This window comes from Rissa tridactyla, chromosome 5 (assembly GCF_028500815.1).
Source record: "Rissa tridactyla isolate bRisTri1 chromosome 5, bRisTri1.patW.cur.20221130, whole genome shotgun sequence".
Lineage (NCBI taxonomy): Eukaryota > Metazoa > Chordata > Aves > Charadriiformes > Laridae > Rissa > Rissa tridactyla.
The window spans coordinates 80,823,173-80,843,087 of record NC_071470.1 but is presented as its reverse complement, the minus strand read 5'-3'; the positions used below and the strand labels follow the sequence as shown (position 1 = coordinate 80,843,087).

The 19,915-nt window shown below is 41.5% G+C and overlaps 2 protein-coding genes across 8 annotated transcripts in view; both read left to right on the top strand.

Moving 5' to 3' along the window:
- The window catches only part of QRFPR (pyroglutamylated RFamide peptide receptor), a 31,323-nt gene extending 25,424 nt beyond the window's left edge, over window positions 1–5,899 (top strand). The window contains exons 10-11 of the mRNA XM_054202776.1: window positions 1,289–1,412; window positions 5,833–5,899. The gene's annotated coding sequence lies outside the window, so the exon portion shown is untranslated. The remainder of the gene's footprint in view (window positions 1–1,288; window positions 1,413–5,832) is intronic.
- TNIP3 (TNFAIP3 interacting protein 3) overlaps window positions 5,855–19,915 on the top strand; it is a 70,773-nt gene continuing 56,712 nt past the window's right edge. Inside the window, exons 1-3 of one of the 7 annotated variants that reach the window (XM_054202781.1) lie at window positions 7,430–7,731; window positions 8,091–8,206; window positions 8,568–8,769. In XM_054202781.1, coding sequence (XP_054058756.1) covers window positions 8,675–8,769 — 95 coding nt within the window. In that variant the 5' untranslated portion in view covers window positions 7,430–7,731; window positions 8,091–8,206; window positions 8,568–8,674. Of the gene's footprint in view, window positions 5,963–7,429; window positions 7,732–8,090; window positions 8,207–8,247; window positions 8,770–17,535; window positions 17,610–18,949; window positions 19,837–19,915 lie in introns of those variants that run through there. The other 6 variants (XM_054202783.1, XM_054202779.1, XM_054202780.1 and 3 more) reach the window with 6 other exon arrangements.

The window sequence follows — 19,915 nt, the reverse complement described above, 5'->3', positions numbered from 1 at the left end:
GAAGCAGTGTCTTTGCATGGAAACGTGTACCCGTAATGAAATCTCTGAGTAGATAACGTAGAATTGGGTAATAAATTAAAAAAAAAAAAAGGCAAAACAAGAACAAAATAAACTCTGCTGTACTGTGAAACATCTGTTCCACAAATCAGCTTTAACAAGCTTATGAATTGCCTACTCTTCATTTTAGATGTCTTTCCCTGGTGCCCAAATTCCACTGTGAAGAGCGAGAAAACTGCTAACTGGACTGTGTTGGATTCACTCAGTGAAGAGGCTGAATTATAATTCTCAATTTGTACGAGGGCTACTTTGTGTAATTCTGCTTTTTGGCATTCCAGTGACCTCTTGGGAACCTCGTGCTTTCATAGGGTTACTGAACTCTTCAGTTATCTATTGCTTAAGATCACTCTTTCCTAACAATCAGCTTTGTTTAATGGGAAGTTGAGATTTGACTTCTGCCTTTTGCCTTGCTTTTTTTTCTTTTTCTCGCCAAATCAGTTTGTTCTACTTTTTCACTTAGTCTCTGTCCTATTTTCGCTAGCTTTACTCCTTTCCCTGAAGCAATTCCTTGAGTTCCCTGTGACCTCCTTATCTCTTTTATACAGATTAGAATAACCAGGCAATGAATTTTGATGATGAAGTGAAACAGTCCTGTGTTTTTAGAATTTGTATTCCATCAAGGCTGACTATCAGATGTATGAACTGCATTTCCAGTCCTTGTTTCAGGCTGTCTGCAACCTTGGGAAGACCTTGCCTTGCTGTACTGGTTACATTTGGCTTGCATATGGGAAGAAAACTTGCAATTATTGAGACACCTGCACTTATCTAACAAAAGGTTTACATGTATTAGGGGAGCTGGAAATCCACTGAGGAGTGCATTTGGCATCAGGCCTGGGTGCAGCTGTAACGACAGTGAAGGTGGTGAGATGGGGCAGCACAGAGAGAGGTGCAGCGATGCACGATATGGCCTGAGCCAGGCGGCACTGGTAGCGTTGTTATGGCACCTGTGGTAAAATAGATCAGCTCCACTTCACATCGTTGGCATAAACAAGAGATGTTTTCTGCCTTTCCATCTGGCCCACTGAGTGTGTGAAAAAATGTAACTTGCGTCAGCTCAAGCTTCCAAATGCTGATTAATGCTCTTTTCCTGATAGTTTGCGTGTAGTATATATTGTTATTTCTGAATTTGACTTTATATATTTCTAAGGGCATTCTCTTTCTAATGCTACTTATTGACATATTTCTATTTACATATTCTAATTCTTTGACTTTACACATTTCTAATTCTTAGGATGTAAGGCTTCTCAATGATGTGCCACCTACACGGTGAGAGTTGATTTTTCGTGCTTCAAATAACAAGCGTGGATGTCCATCTTGATTGTACAGATGACAGCTGAATTGTGGCTTATCAAAAGGTCCAGTAACTTTCTTCTGGGAGTCTGTAAAATACGCTCTGTGTAGTGTCTTGTGTATGTGGCAACAGAAATGTCATGTTCTTCTGCTTCTCACCTCTTGCTTCTCACATATGGTTTCCATAGGTACATCTGTTAAGCACCCAACTTAGCTATTATTAGGTTTGGTCCATAGCTGAAGGGTCTTAAAGACCATGCAATCTGAGAACAAATAGCTAGAAAATATATAGCACCTCCACGGGTAAAGCATAAAAATGTATCCTACTAAATATCACGTTCAAGCTGCGTCCTCGCTCAGACCGCAATTTTCGAAGAGCAGATTGGTGGCAAAAAAGGGCTGAAAAATCTCTGCCTACCGCGCTCCACGGCGTTGTGTTGTGGCCTCGCTCAGGCTGTAGATGGCACCGTTGCTGCACGGAAGGAAAAGCCGCCTTGGGCTTGCTCTTCCATTCACCGTGCTCTTAAGAGAATTGTTATCCTACAGGCTATTGAAAGCATGTATTTGATGATAGGATTTAGTAAGGGTTTGATAGAGCTCCCCTCTCCCTGGAATAAGTATGAGGAAGAAACATGGAGAGAGGTGCTGGATTTTAATCATACTTTGAAACACATTGGTTACATGGCTCTTTCTGATTGCGCTAATAAAGGCTGGGTCTCTTATTTTGCTGCACAGTAAGAGCTGCATGTGGCAAGGAATTTCTTAAAGGATTTCCTTATTTCCATCTTTGGGGTTTCTGTGTGTCGTGGTTTAACCCCAGCCAGCAACTGGGACCACGCAGCCACTCGCTCACCACCTGGTGAATTGGTTGCCCAGCCCTACCTGAGCAGAGATTGCGGATTTCCTCCCTCTGGCCAACCCCTATTTATATACGGAGCACGGCGTCTATGGTACGGAATATTCCATTGGCCGTTCCATTGTTCTGTCTATGTTCCTTCTCGGCTTCTGTGGGAAGCTGAAAAAAGTCCTTGAACAGTACAAACATCACCTAGCAGCAGCTAAAACAATATGCGTTATTGACAGTCCTTCCATACCAAATCTGAAAACACGGCAACCACTAGAAAGAAAATTAGCTCAGCTGAAACCGGGACACTGATATTTTCTGTGATACTCCTAGCCAAGGCTACTATAGTCATGATGTATTTTGAAGGATACTGAAGTGGAAAGCCTACGCTTTTCCGATTTTGTCAGCTTAAACGTCTAAGTCCACTCTTTGAACTTTAAAATTGTTTTCATCCCTGCAGAAAGAGGATGTCACTGGCAGGAAAGGGAATGAGTCTGCTCCGATATGAGGGAGGGTGCAGTATGAGGTCCTTTGGGCTTAGCCACGGCCTGAAACAGTGGGAGGACAAAAACCTGAGCTAAGGAGTTAGGCATGATGAGTGAGCAAGGATCAATAGTATAAACAATCCAATAAAAATTGGTTTGGGTTTGGGTTTTTTTTTTTTTTTTGAGTCTTAACCTGAGATGTTTTAAGTTTTTCTTTCTGAGAGGAACATCTGAAAGTCATTCCCTTTGCTTTGGAAAACTTTTGTTTTCCAAAACAAACAAATACCACACTTAGGTCTGTCTGTCTTGTTTTTGAGATTGAGCACTTGAAACGTAAATTCATGAATGGATCTACAAAAAAACAGAGATCAAGGCCCTCTCAAATCCTTTAGACAACTCATTTCCAGACTCCCTGGGGCGTAGTAAAAGGCCTATAGCTGTATATGCGCTGCTTCCCAAATCTGGTGATATAGCGGGGGGGGGGAAGCCAAAGGGGAAATGGGTGGGGGAAGGAGAATAAAGAGTTATTTATTAGCAATCAGGAGAAATCTTAGTTCTGAAATGGTGAACTTACAAATGTAAAAGGTCTCAAAAAGTGATCTGTTTTTATCACAATATCCACAGATATTCGTTAAAACGTGTTATGCACAAAAAACCCCTCTAAAATCTCAAAGGTAGTGGAGGAAAATTGCTATCAAAGGTAAAAAAGCGAAAAATACCCTTGTATAGGGAAACAAATATAGCAGCTCATCAAGATCAGCTGTAAAATACAAGTCTTGGCATTGTGATGGAAGTTAAAGCTCCGCAAATACTCGGGCAAATGAACAAATTATTATTTGAACGTGTTAAGAGTATCAATGGAAGATAAGAATCCTGGCAATCCGAGGTAACGCAAACCACGAGAAAACGTGGGAAGTCTTTGTCATAATTTGTACCATGCTCATAAGTTTCTTCAAGGAGTTGTTGATGTACGTTTGTAAAGTCCAAAGTGGAATAAAACCACTTTACTGATGAGGGAGGAGGAGCACAAAAGGACATAGCCCCCAAAAGCGGTTCATCTTGTTTGCAAAGTAACCTGCAAAGGCACTTGCTGAGTTTAAAGTAACAAGCTGTTTTGAATGGAAAAAGTTGATAATCACATGAAAAACAAGACAAACGCTGTTGTGTTGGGTTTGGGGTTTTGTTTTCTTAAAAATAACATATTAAGGAAAAGTTACTTTTCTTAGCATGTGGTATTCTCCTCTCCAAAGTTTTGAGATTAAAGAGAAAAAAATATCAAGCAAGCCATTAATTTGTTCATCAGCTTTAAAAAGGATTCAAAACAAAGCCAGCAGTAAAGGAAGCTTTAGTCCTACTTGGTTTGTCTTGGTACAAATTTGGGTCAGATGTGCCTGGAAAGCAATCGTATTTCAGTTTGCCACAGTTGCTTCTTCCAGTTAACGGTTATGGGCTTCCACTGATTTTTTTTTCAGCAGCCATCTTCTTACTTCCAGTTTTTTAACATATTTTAGAGATCACGAATGCCCCGGGAACTTTTGTCCCTAGAAGCTGTGCTGCAGTTGTTGGTATCTGGTTCATTTGTATCTGACAGATGACCCTGAGCTATTGAGAAACCTACCTCTGCGTAAAATACATGAAGCCTTAATGCTAAATAGTCTTGTTTTTACTCATCCATGCAGAACAAGTTAGTTGCTTATTCTAGGAAAATGACTGCCACTTAGGGATTGTATTTGGGCACGTTATAGGCTGTTACTACTGTTAGCCTGGTTATAATGTACAAATCAATCACATAAAATACTTTAACTCCACCCGAGACCATAGTCACATTTTGTATTAACTGCACACTGGGCAAATAGACCCAACATGATCTTTGTGCTATGCTTTTTATTAAAATAGCGTCTATATTCTATTATATTTATATTCTATTATATATCCCAAAATTTTTTGTCCCACAAATCCAGCATTTGGCCTGTAAGAAGGAGGGCACACAAAGCCCTCATATTTCCCATATCTAAGCTAGTTGCAGCTATATTCCCAATTTAAGTGGAAACATTTTCAATTTAGTTTTTTTTTTTTCCTATTTTAGTTAGCAGCACGAGCCCTTTCTATGTGAGATTTCTAGTGGCATTTAAAATTACTTGATTTTAAAGGCCATGCATAAATCTAGACTTTTCTTTAACCGCGCGCCTTTATTTTTGATCAGGGTCTTTTTGTCCAGACTGGTTTGTGTTCATTAACATTAACAATGTTCATTAACAGTTACATTGCGTGCTATTGCTTTGCAAAGATTTGGTGGTTTTGCTTGGCCTTCTTGCTTCTCGTGAAGAACGAAAGGAGGAGGAAGCGATCATTTAAGGGGTTCTACCAAAGGAATAAGGAACAGTCCCTAAAAGCTAAAAATGAATCAGCCTTAGGCCAGCCCTATGGATTACAACACGGGCACGTAGGACTTGGCTGCCTGCATCGTGTAGGGCTTTCTGTGGAAGCTGACGTATAGCACCGGGGTGGCGTGAGTTAATTAATGTCTGCAGCAATTAACTGCAGGGCACTGGCTGCTAGGCAATAAGCCAGGTAAGTCATTACAGCTGGTGTACTTTGAGCCTTTTTGGAGCAGGTGAGCGCTAGGTCAGGGATATGCCTCCGCGCCGATCGTCTGTGAGTAAATGCATCATCTACTAAGGCTGTAAATCATCCTGATTTTTCAGAGAATAGGAAAAATTAGGCACTGGAATGTAATTTCTACTTGAGAGTTCTGTGTCAAAAATGGTTTTCAAATGTTAATTAACCTTTATCTCAAGTGAGATACGATTTTTATTATTTTTTTTTTTTTTTCAAGAAAGGGAAATATTGTGGGAGGAGGAATAATTTTTTTTTTATCCAACAGAGTAGTTTTGAATTCATACTTTGTTCATACGGCGTTCAATAGAAAGGGCCTTAAGTGGTAACTGTAAATGCGGATACTATCATGCCATCACAGCTGATGGTAACAGATATTTGCAAAACATCTGCGTAGCTTTCAGGGATAAGTGTGATTGATAAAAGATGGGTATAAAACTGTGAACGATGAAAATGAAATAAAAAAAACCCGTCTTTCCCGGTATTAGGATGGAACTGAGGCAGAGCTGACGGTTGATTTTGTTCTCTTTCCTCTATTAGGAGTCTGAAAAGGGGGGCAGCGCGTCTTCTGCTGACTCCCACTGGGTGATACGTAAAACCTGCCGCAAATTTTTTGAGCCAGTTCGTTAAGAGTCGATACCTAAAATTGACTTGCGTTTCCCATCGACAGGTATGCACTTGGTTCATTCGCTGTTTGAATTATTGCCCAGCTGCTTAATAGGCTGCAACCTAAAGGACAGGGCTGCATAAGTAAACACACTTCTGCCCAGATGTTAACTCTTTTTTTCCTTGTTTTCAAAGCTGTCCGTAAGGCGTTTCATAGGAAGGGGGAGCAAAGATAGGGGAGGAGGACGATTTTGGCCGATGCCTCTCTAGTGACACCTTGTGGGATGTTCCACAGAATCGTCCGTAACTCATTTTTGAGACGGGAAAGGAACTGAAAGGCTTGTTGGTTACAAAGTTACCCAAATATTCCACGTGGGATATGGTTAAACTTCTGCATGTATTTATAGCTTTTTAAGATTGTCTTTGTAGCTCGTAGTTAGTTGACGGGAGATGAAATACACAACATCAAAGATGCTGTTTGGCAACCAAGGACAGCAGAGAACTGAAAGATGAAACTTTTTGTTGTCAGATTTTATGGTGACGGTTAGCTTTTCCTTCAATGCCAAATCTTCAGATTTAAAATTGAGATTTCAGAAATGATAAAGCAAATTTATTTTAATAAGGAGTTAATCAAATGAGCTAAGCAGAAATCTAGCAATCCTTAGGATTTTCATTGCTATAGAAATTTCATTTCTTTATACATTATAAGCAAAAAATATTAGACTGTGTCCTAATTTTACAGATTTAATTGTTGTTGATGTTCTCTACTGTTATCTCTTGGAATAACTTATGCCCTAACTCCAGCCTAACGTCTCACTTTATACCTTTTTCCTTAGAATGCTGGAAGGAGACAGACTTACAAACTTGCCTTTGGGTGAAAACAAAGCTGAAATATTCGCACGTTGTCTTCTTATTTTTTAACCTGTTCAGTTTAAAGTCTGTTGCTACCTCCTCAAGACATCCCTAGACATCATCAAAGTCACTTCTCCATTTTCCTCAACGTATAATATTACTTAGATAGACGGATCAAAAAGTTCATGTTTACTTCTACGGTCCCGAAAGTTTTTTGGGAAACCTGTAGTTTCCTCAGGTACTAGTCAGTCAGACTACGCAATTCGTTATGCACTAACAATGTCTGTACAGGCACTTAGCGACTTGTTCCTCCCTTAAATTGTCCAATCTTGTACTCGGGCCTTACAACACTTAGTGTGTTGGCGTGCTCCAGGAGCGTGCTGGGTAAATTGTCTTGTAAGAAACGTTTTTCGGTTGCCACAGAGGCAGTTCGGGTGGAGACTCTGTAGCCTGGTAAATAGGTCTTTTGCCATTAGTAGTAAATGCTCTAGGGGTCGTACTGGCCTGAAAATGGAGTGTCTCGGGGCTCGTCTGGCCTTGAGCTGGCTTTTGCTATGGATGTTGCTTAATAGCTGGGCAGTTATTTATTCCTAACGTATCTGAGCTTTGCTCTGTAAAAACTATTTCTATAAATATCTGAGAACCTTGAGGCAGTAATTTAACAAACGGTAATCCTTTGTGTTAGTTGGGGCCGGAATGGACTCTGTTGTAATTTTCAAACTTAAACTGGTAGCTGGGTACGAGAGAGCTGTCTGGGTTAAGAAAACATAAAATATAACCCGGAGAGATCCCCAACAGCAGTGATGAACTCCTAGTGAAGGAACTTGGGATGCTGCCAATAAGCTGCCATACCCCTCCGGTGTTCCAGCACGATGAGGACCAGTGCTGTTGCCTTCAGGACCCAGAGGGACACTGAGAGAAAGAGTATAATGCCAGAAGAGAGGACAAAAACAAAAAAAAAAAAAAAGAAAAAAAGAGTAGGTACGAGGAAGTTTGTATATGTAAATCTTAACTGTAGTATCAGCCATAAGTGTAAGTGGACTAATAATAATAAGTTGTGTCTTAGTTAGACTGATAAGATTTTAATTACTTTAACTTGTTCCCTGGATTTTTAGGCTAATATCATATACTTTTTACGGAATAGCTGCAAATAATTACTGTTCTTACTGAATTCTTTGGTTATACAATCGAACCCTCAGTCCTGCTCCCTGCAACAAAAAAAGTACCAAAACTTTTAACTGATCCTTCACAAACAGCAGTTAAAGTGGAAGCTCTGTAAACGGCCTCCTGGCTTTTGATGTTTGACACAGACTTTTTTTGTTTGTTTGTTTTGTCCTAAGGTGAAAGGATGAAGGAATTTGAAACACCTTCGCAATGTGTCCCCAGCTACCAATGCAAAAAGGCTTCGAATTAGACTGGTTTTCTAATGACTTATTCGCAGCGAAGAGCATTAGAGGTAACGTATCTGAAATAAGCTGGTCCTGTGGGCTATAACTGACACAGAAGCTTATTTTTTCCTTGAAACATTAAACGCAATGCAGGCCAGCACAAAAGAAGAGAGCAGATGAAGGCATGTTTGACGGTTCAAAAATGCTTTGGCATGCCTCTTCAACTTCGTTTCCTTGTTTTCGACTGCACCAAGGAAGAGTCACTTCCTTTTCATTTCTTCAGCTAGGAAAGCTAGTAGCTCAGCAGATTTAAAAATAATAACTATCACAGTTTCATCTTCACTGGCTATGTGCTGCTGGAGGTCTTCCTAGAATCATAACAAATCCATAAGAAGGCCGTAGGTTGAAAGTTGCCCTTTTCTTCTGCAGGGCACGTGAGTGATATGAAAAATAACAGTTGGATGCTCGTTTCTGCGCCGGTGAGGGTAATAGTGAACTTTACCACTCAGTTCAGTGGGTTCAGGACCATGCTGTAGATGCAGGGTAGGAGAAGAGAAGATCGTTCCCAAAGGTGCTCAAAATCCAAGTGCACGCAGCTGGTGAGGCAAACCTGGGCAGCGGAGAGAACAAGGTGAGTGGTAAAACCAGTCCTTATTTCTTTTGTGGGCTAATATTTGAGAAAATGAATATTTTGCTGAGCCGAGCCTGTTGCTCCCCAGAAATAGCAGAGTCCTGTGTGCATGTGGCATACCGGCATACAACAAGAAAACATCTATTATAAGACCTTCTTTAAAATAAAAAATAACTGTTAGTAAAGAATAAGATTAATTGTGGTAATAATAATAAGATAAATACTGTGGTTTCACTGAACATGCCTTCCAAATTTCTGGTTCATTTACTTTTGTACAGAGAGAGCATTTTTCTGCTCTCTGCTGTTATTGCTGGGTAATTTGGTACTAAGTTTTGTGGTGGGTTTTTTTTTGTTTTTTTCTTTTTTCCTTCACAACGTGTTGGCTTCTCCTTTGGCATAGCAAGACTTAGCTTCATGATGTAAAACGCATTTGAGTTGGCCGACGTAAAATTCAGTATCTGGCTCATAGTTAATACCAGAAAAAGCTGTCGTGATGTAATTCATTCAAGGCCTACGGGAAACGGTCTCACTGAGCTTATTTTTACGTATTAACGCCTTAATAAATGCTAACGTTTTCTGTGAAGGAAATACCTTTCATAATTAATTTTCTTTTCTTGCCGTTCTTTGAGGATAACTTAGATGTTGTCTTCAGTATAGCTCTGAAAACTGCTGCAAACCCTGAAAACATGCGTGTCGACTTGTTAGAGGGCTGATCGCTCCAGTTATTTGTTTTACGTGCTAAGTGCAGTAGAAATGTCTTTTAAATGCCTGCTGGCGGTGCTAAATGAGGGCATGAGAGAAATAGCACAATAGGGGGATTGAAGACTAGCAGAGTTCCTTTTTAACACTTGAATCAATATACGACATCACTGGGGTAATTAGCGTAACTGAACTAAAAATGCAAGGGGCAAAATTATATACATGGATTTCTGTAGGGAACGGCATATTTTATATTTAGGTGTTAAACAAATACACACACTCATGCTCCTTCTAGTTGCGTATACATCTGATCTTCAGTCCATTCAGTTTGCTGGTTCGCTTATCAGCTTTTTTCCAAGAGAACCTGAGGGATGCCCTCAATAGAAAGTCATTGCTTTCTAGAAACGTGTTAAAAATAAGTTGCAGAGATACGCTTCCAATGTTGAATTTGCTCTTCCTGAGTCCGTTGGGTTATTATACATTTTACTCTGTGTGTGTATATATATAGTACTATTTAAAATAATTTTTAGCTTTTAAAAATAAATACGTTTAGATTCACTTCAGAGTGAAACGTTCAGAAATAGAAATGACGAGAATAAGTTGTAGAGCCATGATTTAGATGGACTCAGTACATAGCTTATTGTCCTGTCTGGCAAAGCTTTGCTGTTCTGCGGGAAAACGGGTAGGGAAAACACCAAGTATTTAGAAAGCTTTAATCAACATCTCTCTATCCAAGAGTTCACCTTTTAGAACTTTCTGGTGATTTCCAGCTACTGATTTTAGGGACCTTTTACTTTATTTAGTGATACCGGAGTAACTGTTCGGGCTAGATGTGTGGGCAGACCTGTTCCCTGTTGCTCGCTCTCGTTTTGTGAGAAGTGCAAAGTTTGGGGATAACTGGAGTCCTCTGTACAGCGCCACTTACGAAATGGATCTCTTTTGTGTCCTCGAAGTTAGACGCTGGTTGTGGCTTCACCCGTCTGACATCTCAGCCTGCTGCCTTGCCCCCCGGTCAGAAGAATATGAATCCCAGCTAACCCTGGGGGAACAGAGCGGGCGAGACTGAGCAGGCTAAAAGAGCCTGAAACAAGCTCTTAACACTAACAAAAGCCTGATCTCCAGCAGCTTGCCTCTTTTACTGACTGCGAAGAAAGAATCGGAGACTTCAAGATAAATGCTGTGGATTCTCTTCCAGCATAGCACAGCTGTACTGGTTATTGTTTTTTTTTTTGTTTTTTTTTTTTTTTGCTTTGTCTAAACACACAACCTTTCCCTCTGGCATTCTCTCCCTCCCTTCTTTAGCCACCCCAGGCCTCTTTGCTTCTGTGGGATTGCGCGTTTAGTTCTTTAATTTGACGCCCTTGATTCCCTTGATAGTTTTCTTTGTTTCTGCGTCTTTTCCCTAGACGCGAGCGTTGGGCCATCTGAGCCTGAGACAAGCAAAAAGGGGTCTCTAAGACCCGAATCGAGAAGTCAATCCAGAGGACCCCTTCTATTAAAAAGCTACCTGCAAAAACCTGCTAGGAAAGAATAACAGTTTTACAGAGGGGTGAGTCTCAGTCAGCAGTAATATCTTTTGTTGGAGAACAGAGTGCAGTAGGGACACGAAGCTGTGCAATTTTCTCGTGCGTGACTTGGTGAGGTAGCACTGTGGTTCAGTGGCAGAACAACCCCACTTTTACCCTCTGCCTGCTGATCTTCCTCCCCCGGTAACAGCGCTCCGTGAGAACCTCACGCGCTGGGCAGTCACCCAGTTACTAAAAATCCTAATTGCTGGCATTTGTATTCGAGGCAGAAGGCGTCCCCTCGTTGTACAGCCTACATACGAAACGTCCCACGTAGTTTGTAGCCACCCTCCCGCTTTCACTGTGCGTGGGAGTTTATCTTTACTAGAAACAGTAATTGCAAAAATGACCTTCATATTTACTGAAAGCAGTAGACTGCTCCGCTCTGACTCATGGAAGGAGCCCAGGTATTGGGTAATGGCTTGCTGCTTGATAACGTTTTTTCTCTACTGTCTTGTGTCTTCTGGTTCCATGTCAGGTACGGTATTGTAGGGGACTCGGATGATGGTTCTGTCTCTGCCAGAATCTCGGATGAAGCGAAAACTACAAAACCGCTGCTGACTTGATGAAAGCAGCCTTGAGTTGGGTCAGCTGGGTTTCAGAGCGAAGGCTCCCGGTTCAGCGTGTCTTCTAGTTTCGGTTTTAGAACAACAGATCCAGTTTGGATCATGCACCTCTAGGTGAAGTAAAAGCCGTTACTTTTATTCTGTAATCGTATTGCTTCCCTAGTGGATCCTTGGTCTCCCTGTTTGCTGTAATCTTAGCTGATTTTTGTTTTCTGTAATGTTCATTGGTGTTTTACTTCAGCAGGAAATCCCCTTTTTTAAATGCCCTGTAATGAGTCACTGCTGCTGTTTGCTTCAAACTGAAGGGGATTCCAACTATAAAATTGTATTATTGCTAAAATATAATCCTGTTCCATTGCGTAGGTTGTAGTTTAAAACAGAGAAAGCTTTGGGGGAGTTGTAGGGTAAGCAAGCAATGTTGTTGCTAGTTTTGTTTATTAAATTGGGCATTAATGGCAATTCCAGTAAGAAGTAAGCAGCTTAGGAGCTTAATAGATCAAAACCAATCTCAAACTGAAAATATTATTCAGCAGTTACGTATCTCTGAAGTTCTGTACAAAAAAAAAAAAAAAAGAAACCAACCAAAAAACAAAACCAAACCAACCCCAAACCATAATAGTTTGTGTGTTCCCAGTAATGAATATGAAGATTTGTTCAGCAAGAAGCACAGTCTGGTTTGGCCTTTTGTTTTGTGCGTGTGTATATTCATTATGGATCAAAATTGAATTGCTTTAAAAATGTTTCTTTCGGGCACGGAAGTTTGCTTTGAATTTCCTTCTTCCGTTATAAATCTGACTGTCCTCATATCTGTATTACTGTTGGTTTAGCCCCGGCTGCTTTAAGCTGCAGTCTCCTGAAACCATCGTCTATCGCTTTTTTTGATCTGGAGCAACTGCTGCAACTCTCTGTCATGCTGGAGTTTTGCTCACGCTTCAAAGCCGCGCGTGCCTGTATGTGCACACAGGAGATGGAAATTTCAATTTGCAGTAGTCTTTGGTCTTGCCTTCTCACGCCCGCAGAGATATGCAGACAATCCAGGTGTATTCTCCAAACGTTTCCTTTGCTCCCCCCCACCTTCCCTTTCAGCTCTGGATTTCCTTCCTTATTTTCAGAGTTTACTTGAGAGCTTCTACAGCTATAATCCAGACTCCCCCATTTTGCCGGTGACAGCTGCCTCCGCGCTCAGCGCTAGGTGAGACAATTTGTTCTCTGCTGCTTTGGGACTCTGAAAGTCCTCCTGGCAATTATTTTTTTTTTTTTTTTTTTTTTTCTTCCTCGTCCCTTTCCGGTTTTATCTGTCATTTAAACAGAACTCAGAAATTCCAGTTTCATTCTAGCTGCCTAGGAATGTAAAAAAACCACCCCACAAAAGGAACCATTTGAAAGCAAATTGTCTTCAGTGTTAAGCTGAGGAAGGTGGTGGTTGTATGTTGAGACATGGTGGTTATTGAGCGTTGAAAAAGGACCATGGGGTTGCTGAAGGCCCCACAGTAACGCTCAAGTTTAAAAAGAGTCTCACTACTGGTTTTAGTGTATCACTGTAAAGGAAATAAGTTAATAAAAGCCACAAAGATGTACAATTTCCCAGAGCCTTTTGACTAATGCTTTAAGAGAAAGAACATTTGAAAAAAATACTCTTAACTGAAGGTGAGGGGATTTCCTTAGGAAGAATGCCTTTAAGGGGCCTTGCTCTGAACCAGTGACCTCAGGAGGCAGTTGTTTCCTAATAGCGCGAGGAGTGCCTGTGCTGACGAATGGGAGGACGCAGCTCCATCCGTCAACCCCCAAAATGCTTTTGGGTTTACCTCCCTTCAAAGGTATTTAAGTGCTAAAGACTCAGAATCTTATACTACTGCCCTAAATTGCCTAATTTGCTTAGCTGCCGCCCTCTTAGGGTAGCCAGACCAAAGTCACTGGGCTACCCCACAAATCCGGTGAAACACAATGGTGTGGTGCGGAAGGCACTCAGGTGGGTCCGCAGGTTAGGAATCTGCGCCTATGGTCCAGCTCAGACCCAAGCTTGGATAAAACGTGCCTACTGGGAACTGACTGGTTGAGTGCGCGCGCGCTTGACAGTTCCATATGGTCTTCAGATGCACGGCGTGGGGTCTGGCTGGTTTGGAAAATTTGGACCTGAGTGCTTCGGTCCCTTCTGAAAAGGGAAAAGATTCTATGCATCCCGTGTATTTTGAAATATAGCGCCCTGTAGTGTTCTGTTCTATAACAGTCTGTTCTACGGAAATTTGGAAAATAGCACCCCATTTATGTAGTGAGATCTCTACACAGACAATTAAGATCACCTTGGTATCACCTTGGTGCTTTGATTAGGCTGCGAACGGCTAATAGTCAAATATTTTTAATTTCTATGACCATTACTGTTTTTCTCCTGCGGTAGAACGTCTTATCTGCATAAGCCTCTCATATGTATTCGATTGCGTTTCAACGTCCATCCTTGATTTGCAAATGCCGAATAAGCTGTTTTAAGAAATCAGGCTGAACTCAACTCGAATGCTTGCAAACATTTGAAGGACTTGCAGGTAATAATAGGATATTTATCAGACCAATTGGCTCTCTGCTGTGGTTTAAGGCTTCCCTCAAAGTAGTACGCACAGAGAGCTACTCGCAAAAGTTTAGAGTACGGTTATAATTAATAGGTAGATATTTACCCCTACTTTATGAAATACTCTTCAGTACTTAATCTTTTTTCTAAGTTTTAATTGGGAAAGTACATAAGGGAAGTAAAACTATGTTTGCTATGGCATCCCAGTACTCCAAGCATGTATCTTTTTTTTTTTTTTTTTTTTTTAAAAAAAGGGAATAAAGAAAATTGTAATAAAAAAAGGACTTTATCTCCACTACAGCAAATGGCTTTTCCTTACATCATTTTTAAAAATTAATCATTTTAACAACATTTTTCTTTACTGTTCAAAGAATTTTTACCTTTTTCTTGATTGTTCCCTGATGCCTGTACACTGCCTCTGTCTATGTTTTATGAGTAAAATCTGAATAACACAAGGGTACAGTTTCCATAAAATTAAGGTCATATGAGGTGGAAATAGCAGCCTAAGATCAGGAGTTCCTTCATTTTTATAGTCCTTCCTTTTAGTAACAGGAAACAGCTCTAAGGCAGTTTTCTTGTAGGTCGATATATAGGAATGTTTGTCTTTATAGGGTTTTTTTGTGTGTGTGTGTGTGTGTCTCTGTGCTTATGCGATGGAGATCTGCATTAGAAATATTTGTATCTGGTTTCTAACAACGAGAGAGCTCTCTCTAATGTGGTGATTAGCTTTACTGCATGCTGTGTGTCTTGCAAAACCATACAGCAAACCTGTAAGCAGATATTATTCTTGATTTCACAGAAAGTAAAATTAGATTAATATGCTTTATGGTTGAAACTTCTGCTTCAGTGTTATGATGAATATTAGTGGTTGTGAAAAGGTCATCAGGTCCTCCAGAGAAGCTGAAAAAGTAGTAGACGGGCCACCCCTCACCACTCCCCTCTCCTCCGTAGTGCCTTTCTTTCTGTCCACCAACAACCAGGATACCTCCTATGAGATGCCTTCGCATCCCCTGTTTCCCTTTGGTCAGCTGCAAACGTAGGCGAAGGCATCTTCCTCTATTCGGCTGCCTGCGCTGATGGCAAACGCGAGCTCTCACTGGGTCTGTCAGACCTTACTTCCCTTTTTCCTTTTGGTTTTAACCCAGACTCTTGTAGCTCCTGTGCTCAGTCGACAATTTACAACCTATAATAGTAATGGTAGCTGACAAAGGCAGGCTAAGCTTACTGTTCAAAGGAATGTCTCTTCTGTACGATACTGGTTTACGTTATCGTATATTCCCTTATTCAGTATCATTCTAGTGTTTCCTTACCACGATCGTCGACTTCCAATGGTGCTTTAGTTAATGTGGCCAAAGCTTCCGCTGTGCTTGGGTTCCACAGAGCTCTATACAGAGGGACAATGGCAATACGAAGCAAGCAGAGTGGAGAGTGGCTAGTTTTTGTAAAGTTTGGGGTTTTTTTGATGTATTTTGAAACACGCGTTTTTGTACCATCTATCTTTAGGTCAATGTCAAGAGCGTGCACCTTGCGCTTAGAGTGGGCCACCAATGGGGTTTGTAATAAGCCTTCATTCTTTCCATGATCTTGAACTTAGCTTTGAACATCTTGCAGTCTGTCCTTGGCCCCCCTTCAGGTATCCATTGTTTCAAGTAACTCACTGCACTCCCTGGCTGCTGAGAAGAAAATCAGAGACCAGGAACCTACTCTTGTGGCTAAGGTAGATCATCTTGTTGAGAAAATTCTCTGTACTATTTTGTAGTCATATAAGGTACGTAAGTCTTCCAGGCTCTGTGCCTGATCTTATTGTTGCAGCTCAGCCAAGAAATAGCAAAGGCAGAAAAGTGTCTGCAACTTGCAGTTCTCAGTAGTCCCTGAATCTGGGTGAATATGCTTTGCCTCGTCCAAAAAAAACCTGTCTCCATGAGGTAAAGGTCACGTATCTGTCAAACCACTAGATGCTGCTTTAAAACTTCACTGACGTGTAGAGGAGGAAACTTAGTACGGCTTCAGGGTTCGCACAAGTAAAACTATGTGTTGATAGGAAAAAAATCATTCTGAAGCTTATGCAGAAAGAGAAATCACTTTCATGGAGGACATTTAGGATTGCCTAAAATTACATTTAGTTCCAGTTTGGACCAGAACTTAAACACTGCAATATTTCAGTACTGGTAGAAATAATGGCAGGCAACCAGCTGGAAAACAAGGTGGCCTTTATTGGCCAGTAAAAAGGTTTGTAGTCAAACGTCCTTGACACTAAGCAGCATGCTTAAAGTTTGCGGAATTGACAAATGTGATGGAAGTGATGTTCTGCTGGAACCTGTTGCTGGCCTGCTGTAAAGCCTGTTGTCATACTTGCTATCGTATCAACTTCCTGAACAACTTCAAGAAAATCCAGTGAAAAAGCATAAGAGTATATTTGAGTAATAATAAAGAATTGATTGAATCGCCATCTAAAACCTCATAAGGGAGCTGTGGCATTTCCAGTTTTTCCATAAGGAAGGGAGAATTTGTTGCGGGTGGTCTTTCATCCGTGGCTAAGCAGTAAGCCACACAGAGAGCAGGAACAAAATGGGTGGGAAAGTGCCTTGGCTTTTAGTACATCTCCAGCAAAAGCTGTTTTGAGTCCAAATTAAAATCAAAGCGGCTCACTAAAATTGAGGGTAGAACTGGGTAGCAGTATCTTCCTCCCTGGGAAAGTAACTTCTGTGGGCACGAAAATGTATTTCAGTTCTGTCTGAAGTGTGGATAAGAGGTACCCTCGCCTTTAACTCTTCAGTTTACCTCAAAAACATGAGAGCTGGGACTGCCTCCTATTGCTGCTTCTTGATCTGGGGCACGTGAATCTGTTTAAAAAAAAAAAAAAAAAAAAAAAAAAAAGGATAGTGACCAAACTATTTCTGAGCGAAGCAGAAGAGAGTATTTTGGTTTGATAGGAAAAAATATACGTGCGTGGGAGCAGTTCTCGTTCGTGCAGCAAAGAGAGAGGAGGACAGCTGTAGCCGGCCGGCAAGTAACGCTTGTATGGAGAACAGCAGGCTGCCTTGTCGTGGCGGAATGAATTCCTAATGCCCGAACTGTAGTATCAAAGTATAAACTTAAAACGAAATCTCAGAAACTTCCTCGACAGCAAATCTGTCTTCAGCTTCCTCTCCAGAATACTGGATTCCCAAACTGTTTTGAGCGCTTTCGAAATTGCTTTTTTTTTTTTTTTTTCCAGTCTCCTTTTTTCCTTGTAGCGGTCTTTTCTCTCCTGAATAATACTTACATGGCAATTAAGCCCTTTACAAGTCACCTAGGATCCGGTACTTTAAGCTGCTTTCTTTGCATTATATGAAATTTTCTCTAACTCATTTCCTTATTTTTCCCCTATGGAAAGCCCCTAAACAAACAGTTCTTCAGTGGACAATAAAATAATTTGAACGGCAGCCATCCAATCTGGACTTGCTCTAGGTAAGTGGCTTGGGTATGCATAAGAAGCAATGAAATTTTTATTATTCAGTTTGTGTATGGTGCAGCCAAAGGGGTTTTCCTCTTCTGAGCCGGGGGAGTGGGGAGGTCAGGTAAAAAGAGGCATATGTGATTTCTGCCGTACCCCCACAATTTTCCACTGGAGGTTAAGAGAAAGGGGGTCCCCCCCCACCCCCCCGCTTCAATTTTTCCATCGACTGCTTCTCTCTGCCTCCACAAAACATTTTGTTGTGCCTGCTTTGCTGCGGGGAAAATGTCATTACTTTCACATCGCTAACATTTACAGGAGTTAAAAACGAAACGATATAATTGCTTGAGTCAAAGTGGCTGTTAAGCTGGCGCTAACAGGAAAGGAAGAGCACGCGTCTTCATCTCCTCGGTCTCTGGCAGCAGGAAGGATGCCGTTCCCTGGTAGTATCTGCAGAAGGCGGCCGTCGCTGCAGGAGGCAGAACGGCACATCCCTCCCCGTCCGTGCTTGGGGCACGGCTGTTGAGAGGCGCTTAGAAGTAGCCCAGCACGACAGTAAATGCGCGCGGCTCAGAATGACTCCAGTTAAAATATTTGTAAGCATTTCGCCTTTTATTTAGGGAACACGTCACGGAAAAAAATTGTCAGCTTTGGTCATTTCTCTTAACTGGTGGGGTGGTATGCAGCCTTGACGATAAGAAGGCAGCAAAGGCCTAACAATCCTGGCTTCGTCTGGTCCTGGATGGGGAGAAATCTGATAATTCCTGGCTTTCCCCGGCAGAAACCGCGGTGGTGCGGTTGAACAGGTGATGGATATTAAGCCCAGGAACGGCACGCAGGGAAAATTTTAATTTAGCCCCATCGTTGTTGCTGAGCTGACAGAGGATGACAAAATGACAACGACGACCCCCCGAACTATTTCCAGTCCCATAGAAATTAAGCACGTTGGTCAGTCCAAAGTCGAAAGCTGTGTTTGTGTGCGGTGAAAGCCAAAAAGCACAGAAGGCTAAATTCACTGTACTCTGTGTGAATGCATTGCTGAGGAAGAAGTCATGCTATTCCCTTGTTACTCAGTCAGCCAGTGGAAAAAGCATTTCCCCTCAGAGCTTTATCTCGTGGCTTCGATTTCTTTTGCTGCTTGGCAGGATTTGAGTACAAGCCACTCACCTCCCGAGACGGTGCTCTAGCAGTTTGCTACTGAGGTTTCGCTGGTGGGCTGCTTTCAAACCTCCCCTGTGGGGGCTGTTCTGGTCTTTATAAATGCTGATTTAAAAGTAAACTAGAGATTAGAGTAAGAAACAGTGACTGATGTGGAGCTGAGTGAATAGTGTGCCGTTCTGAGGAATGGAAGATGGTAGTGCTATTTTATTTCATTATTTTATTTTATTTTAGCCAGGCAGACAGTAAATCTGAACTCTGTTGGTAAATGTCTGAACCATCAAACTAAAGTCATTAACGTTTTCTCCAACAAAATAACAGCAGACACTTCATATGTAGTGGAAGACTATTATTGCAAAAGAACGGAGAAATCACCCTGCAACTCCAGCAGTTAAAACGTTTATCCAGGAGGCACCAACACAGTTAAACTCCTTTCAGGGAAAGGCAGGAGAAAGGTTGAACTTTGGTCTCTCCCACATCCTGACCCTGTTTCCTCTGCTGTAATTACGAATGCCTCCGGAATAGTTTTGTTTCAACCAAACTGCAGTGAGTTGAACCTGAATTTGCAAATGATTGCTGTCTCCGCGTGTGTGTGAGAAGCAGGGGGTAAATGGTTTGACAGAAAAAGATCCACCCTGCTCTACTGAGCAGCTGTGATTTTTTTTTTCTGCGAGAAGGATGCAAACGCTCTCAGGGCAGTTAGATTGCTAGTATTCCCAACCCAGAAGACAACAGGAGTCTCCTAAAAATGTCAGAACAGTTCCTACTCCTTGCTGCAAAACTGCACGGGTTTTGTTGTCGTCAAAACCGAAACCGATAGAAGAATCAGGCTTAAAGATGAACCTTTTTCTGAACGTACCTATAATGAAGTCTTTCACTTCTAGGTAACAGTGTGACAATGTTAATTTTTATCATCTGTGAAACTTGATTAATCAACTCCTGTGGGCAGTGGACTGTAGCCTGAAATGAATAGCGCACTCTTGAAAATGCTGCATCACTTCTTGTCCGAGTGAAGGGAAGACGTTTCCGCAGTCTCCGCCTCTCTCCACCCTCTTCCTCAGAAAGAAAATCAGATACGATAAGGTAACGTTTCTGGTTGGGGGCAGAGCTGAATGTCACTTCTGATGAAGGGACTGTAGCCGGTCGAACCGAGCGCCGATTC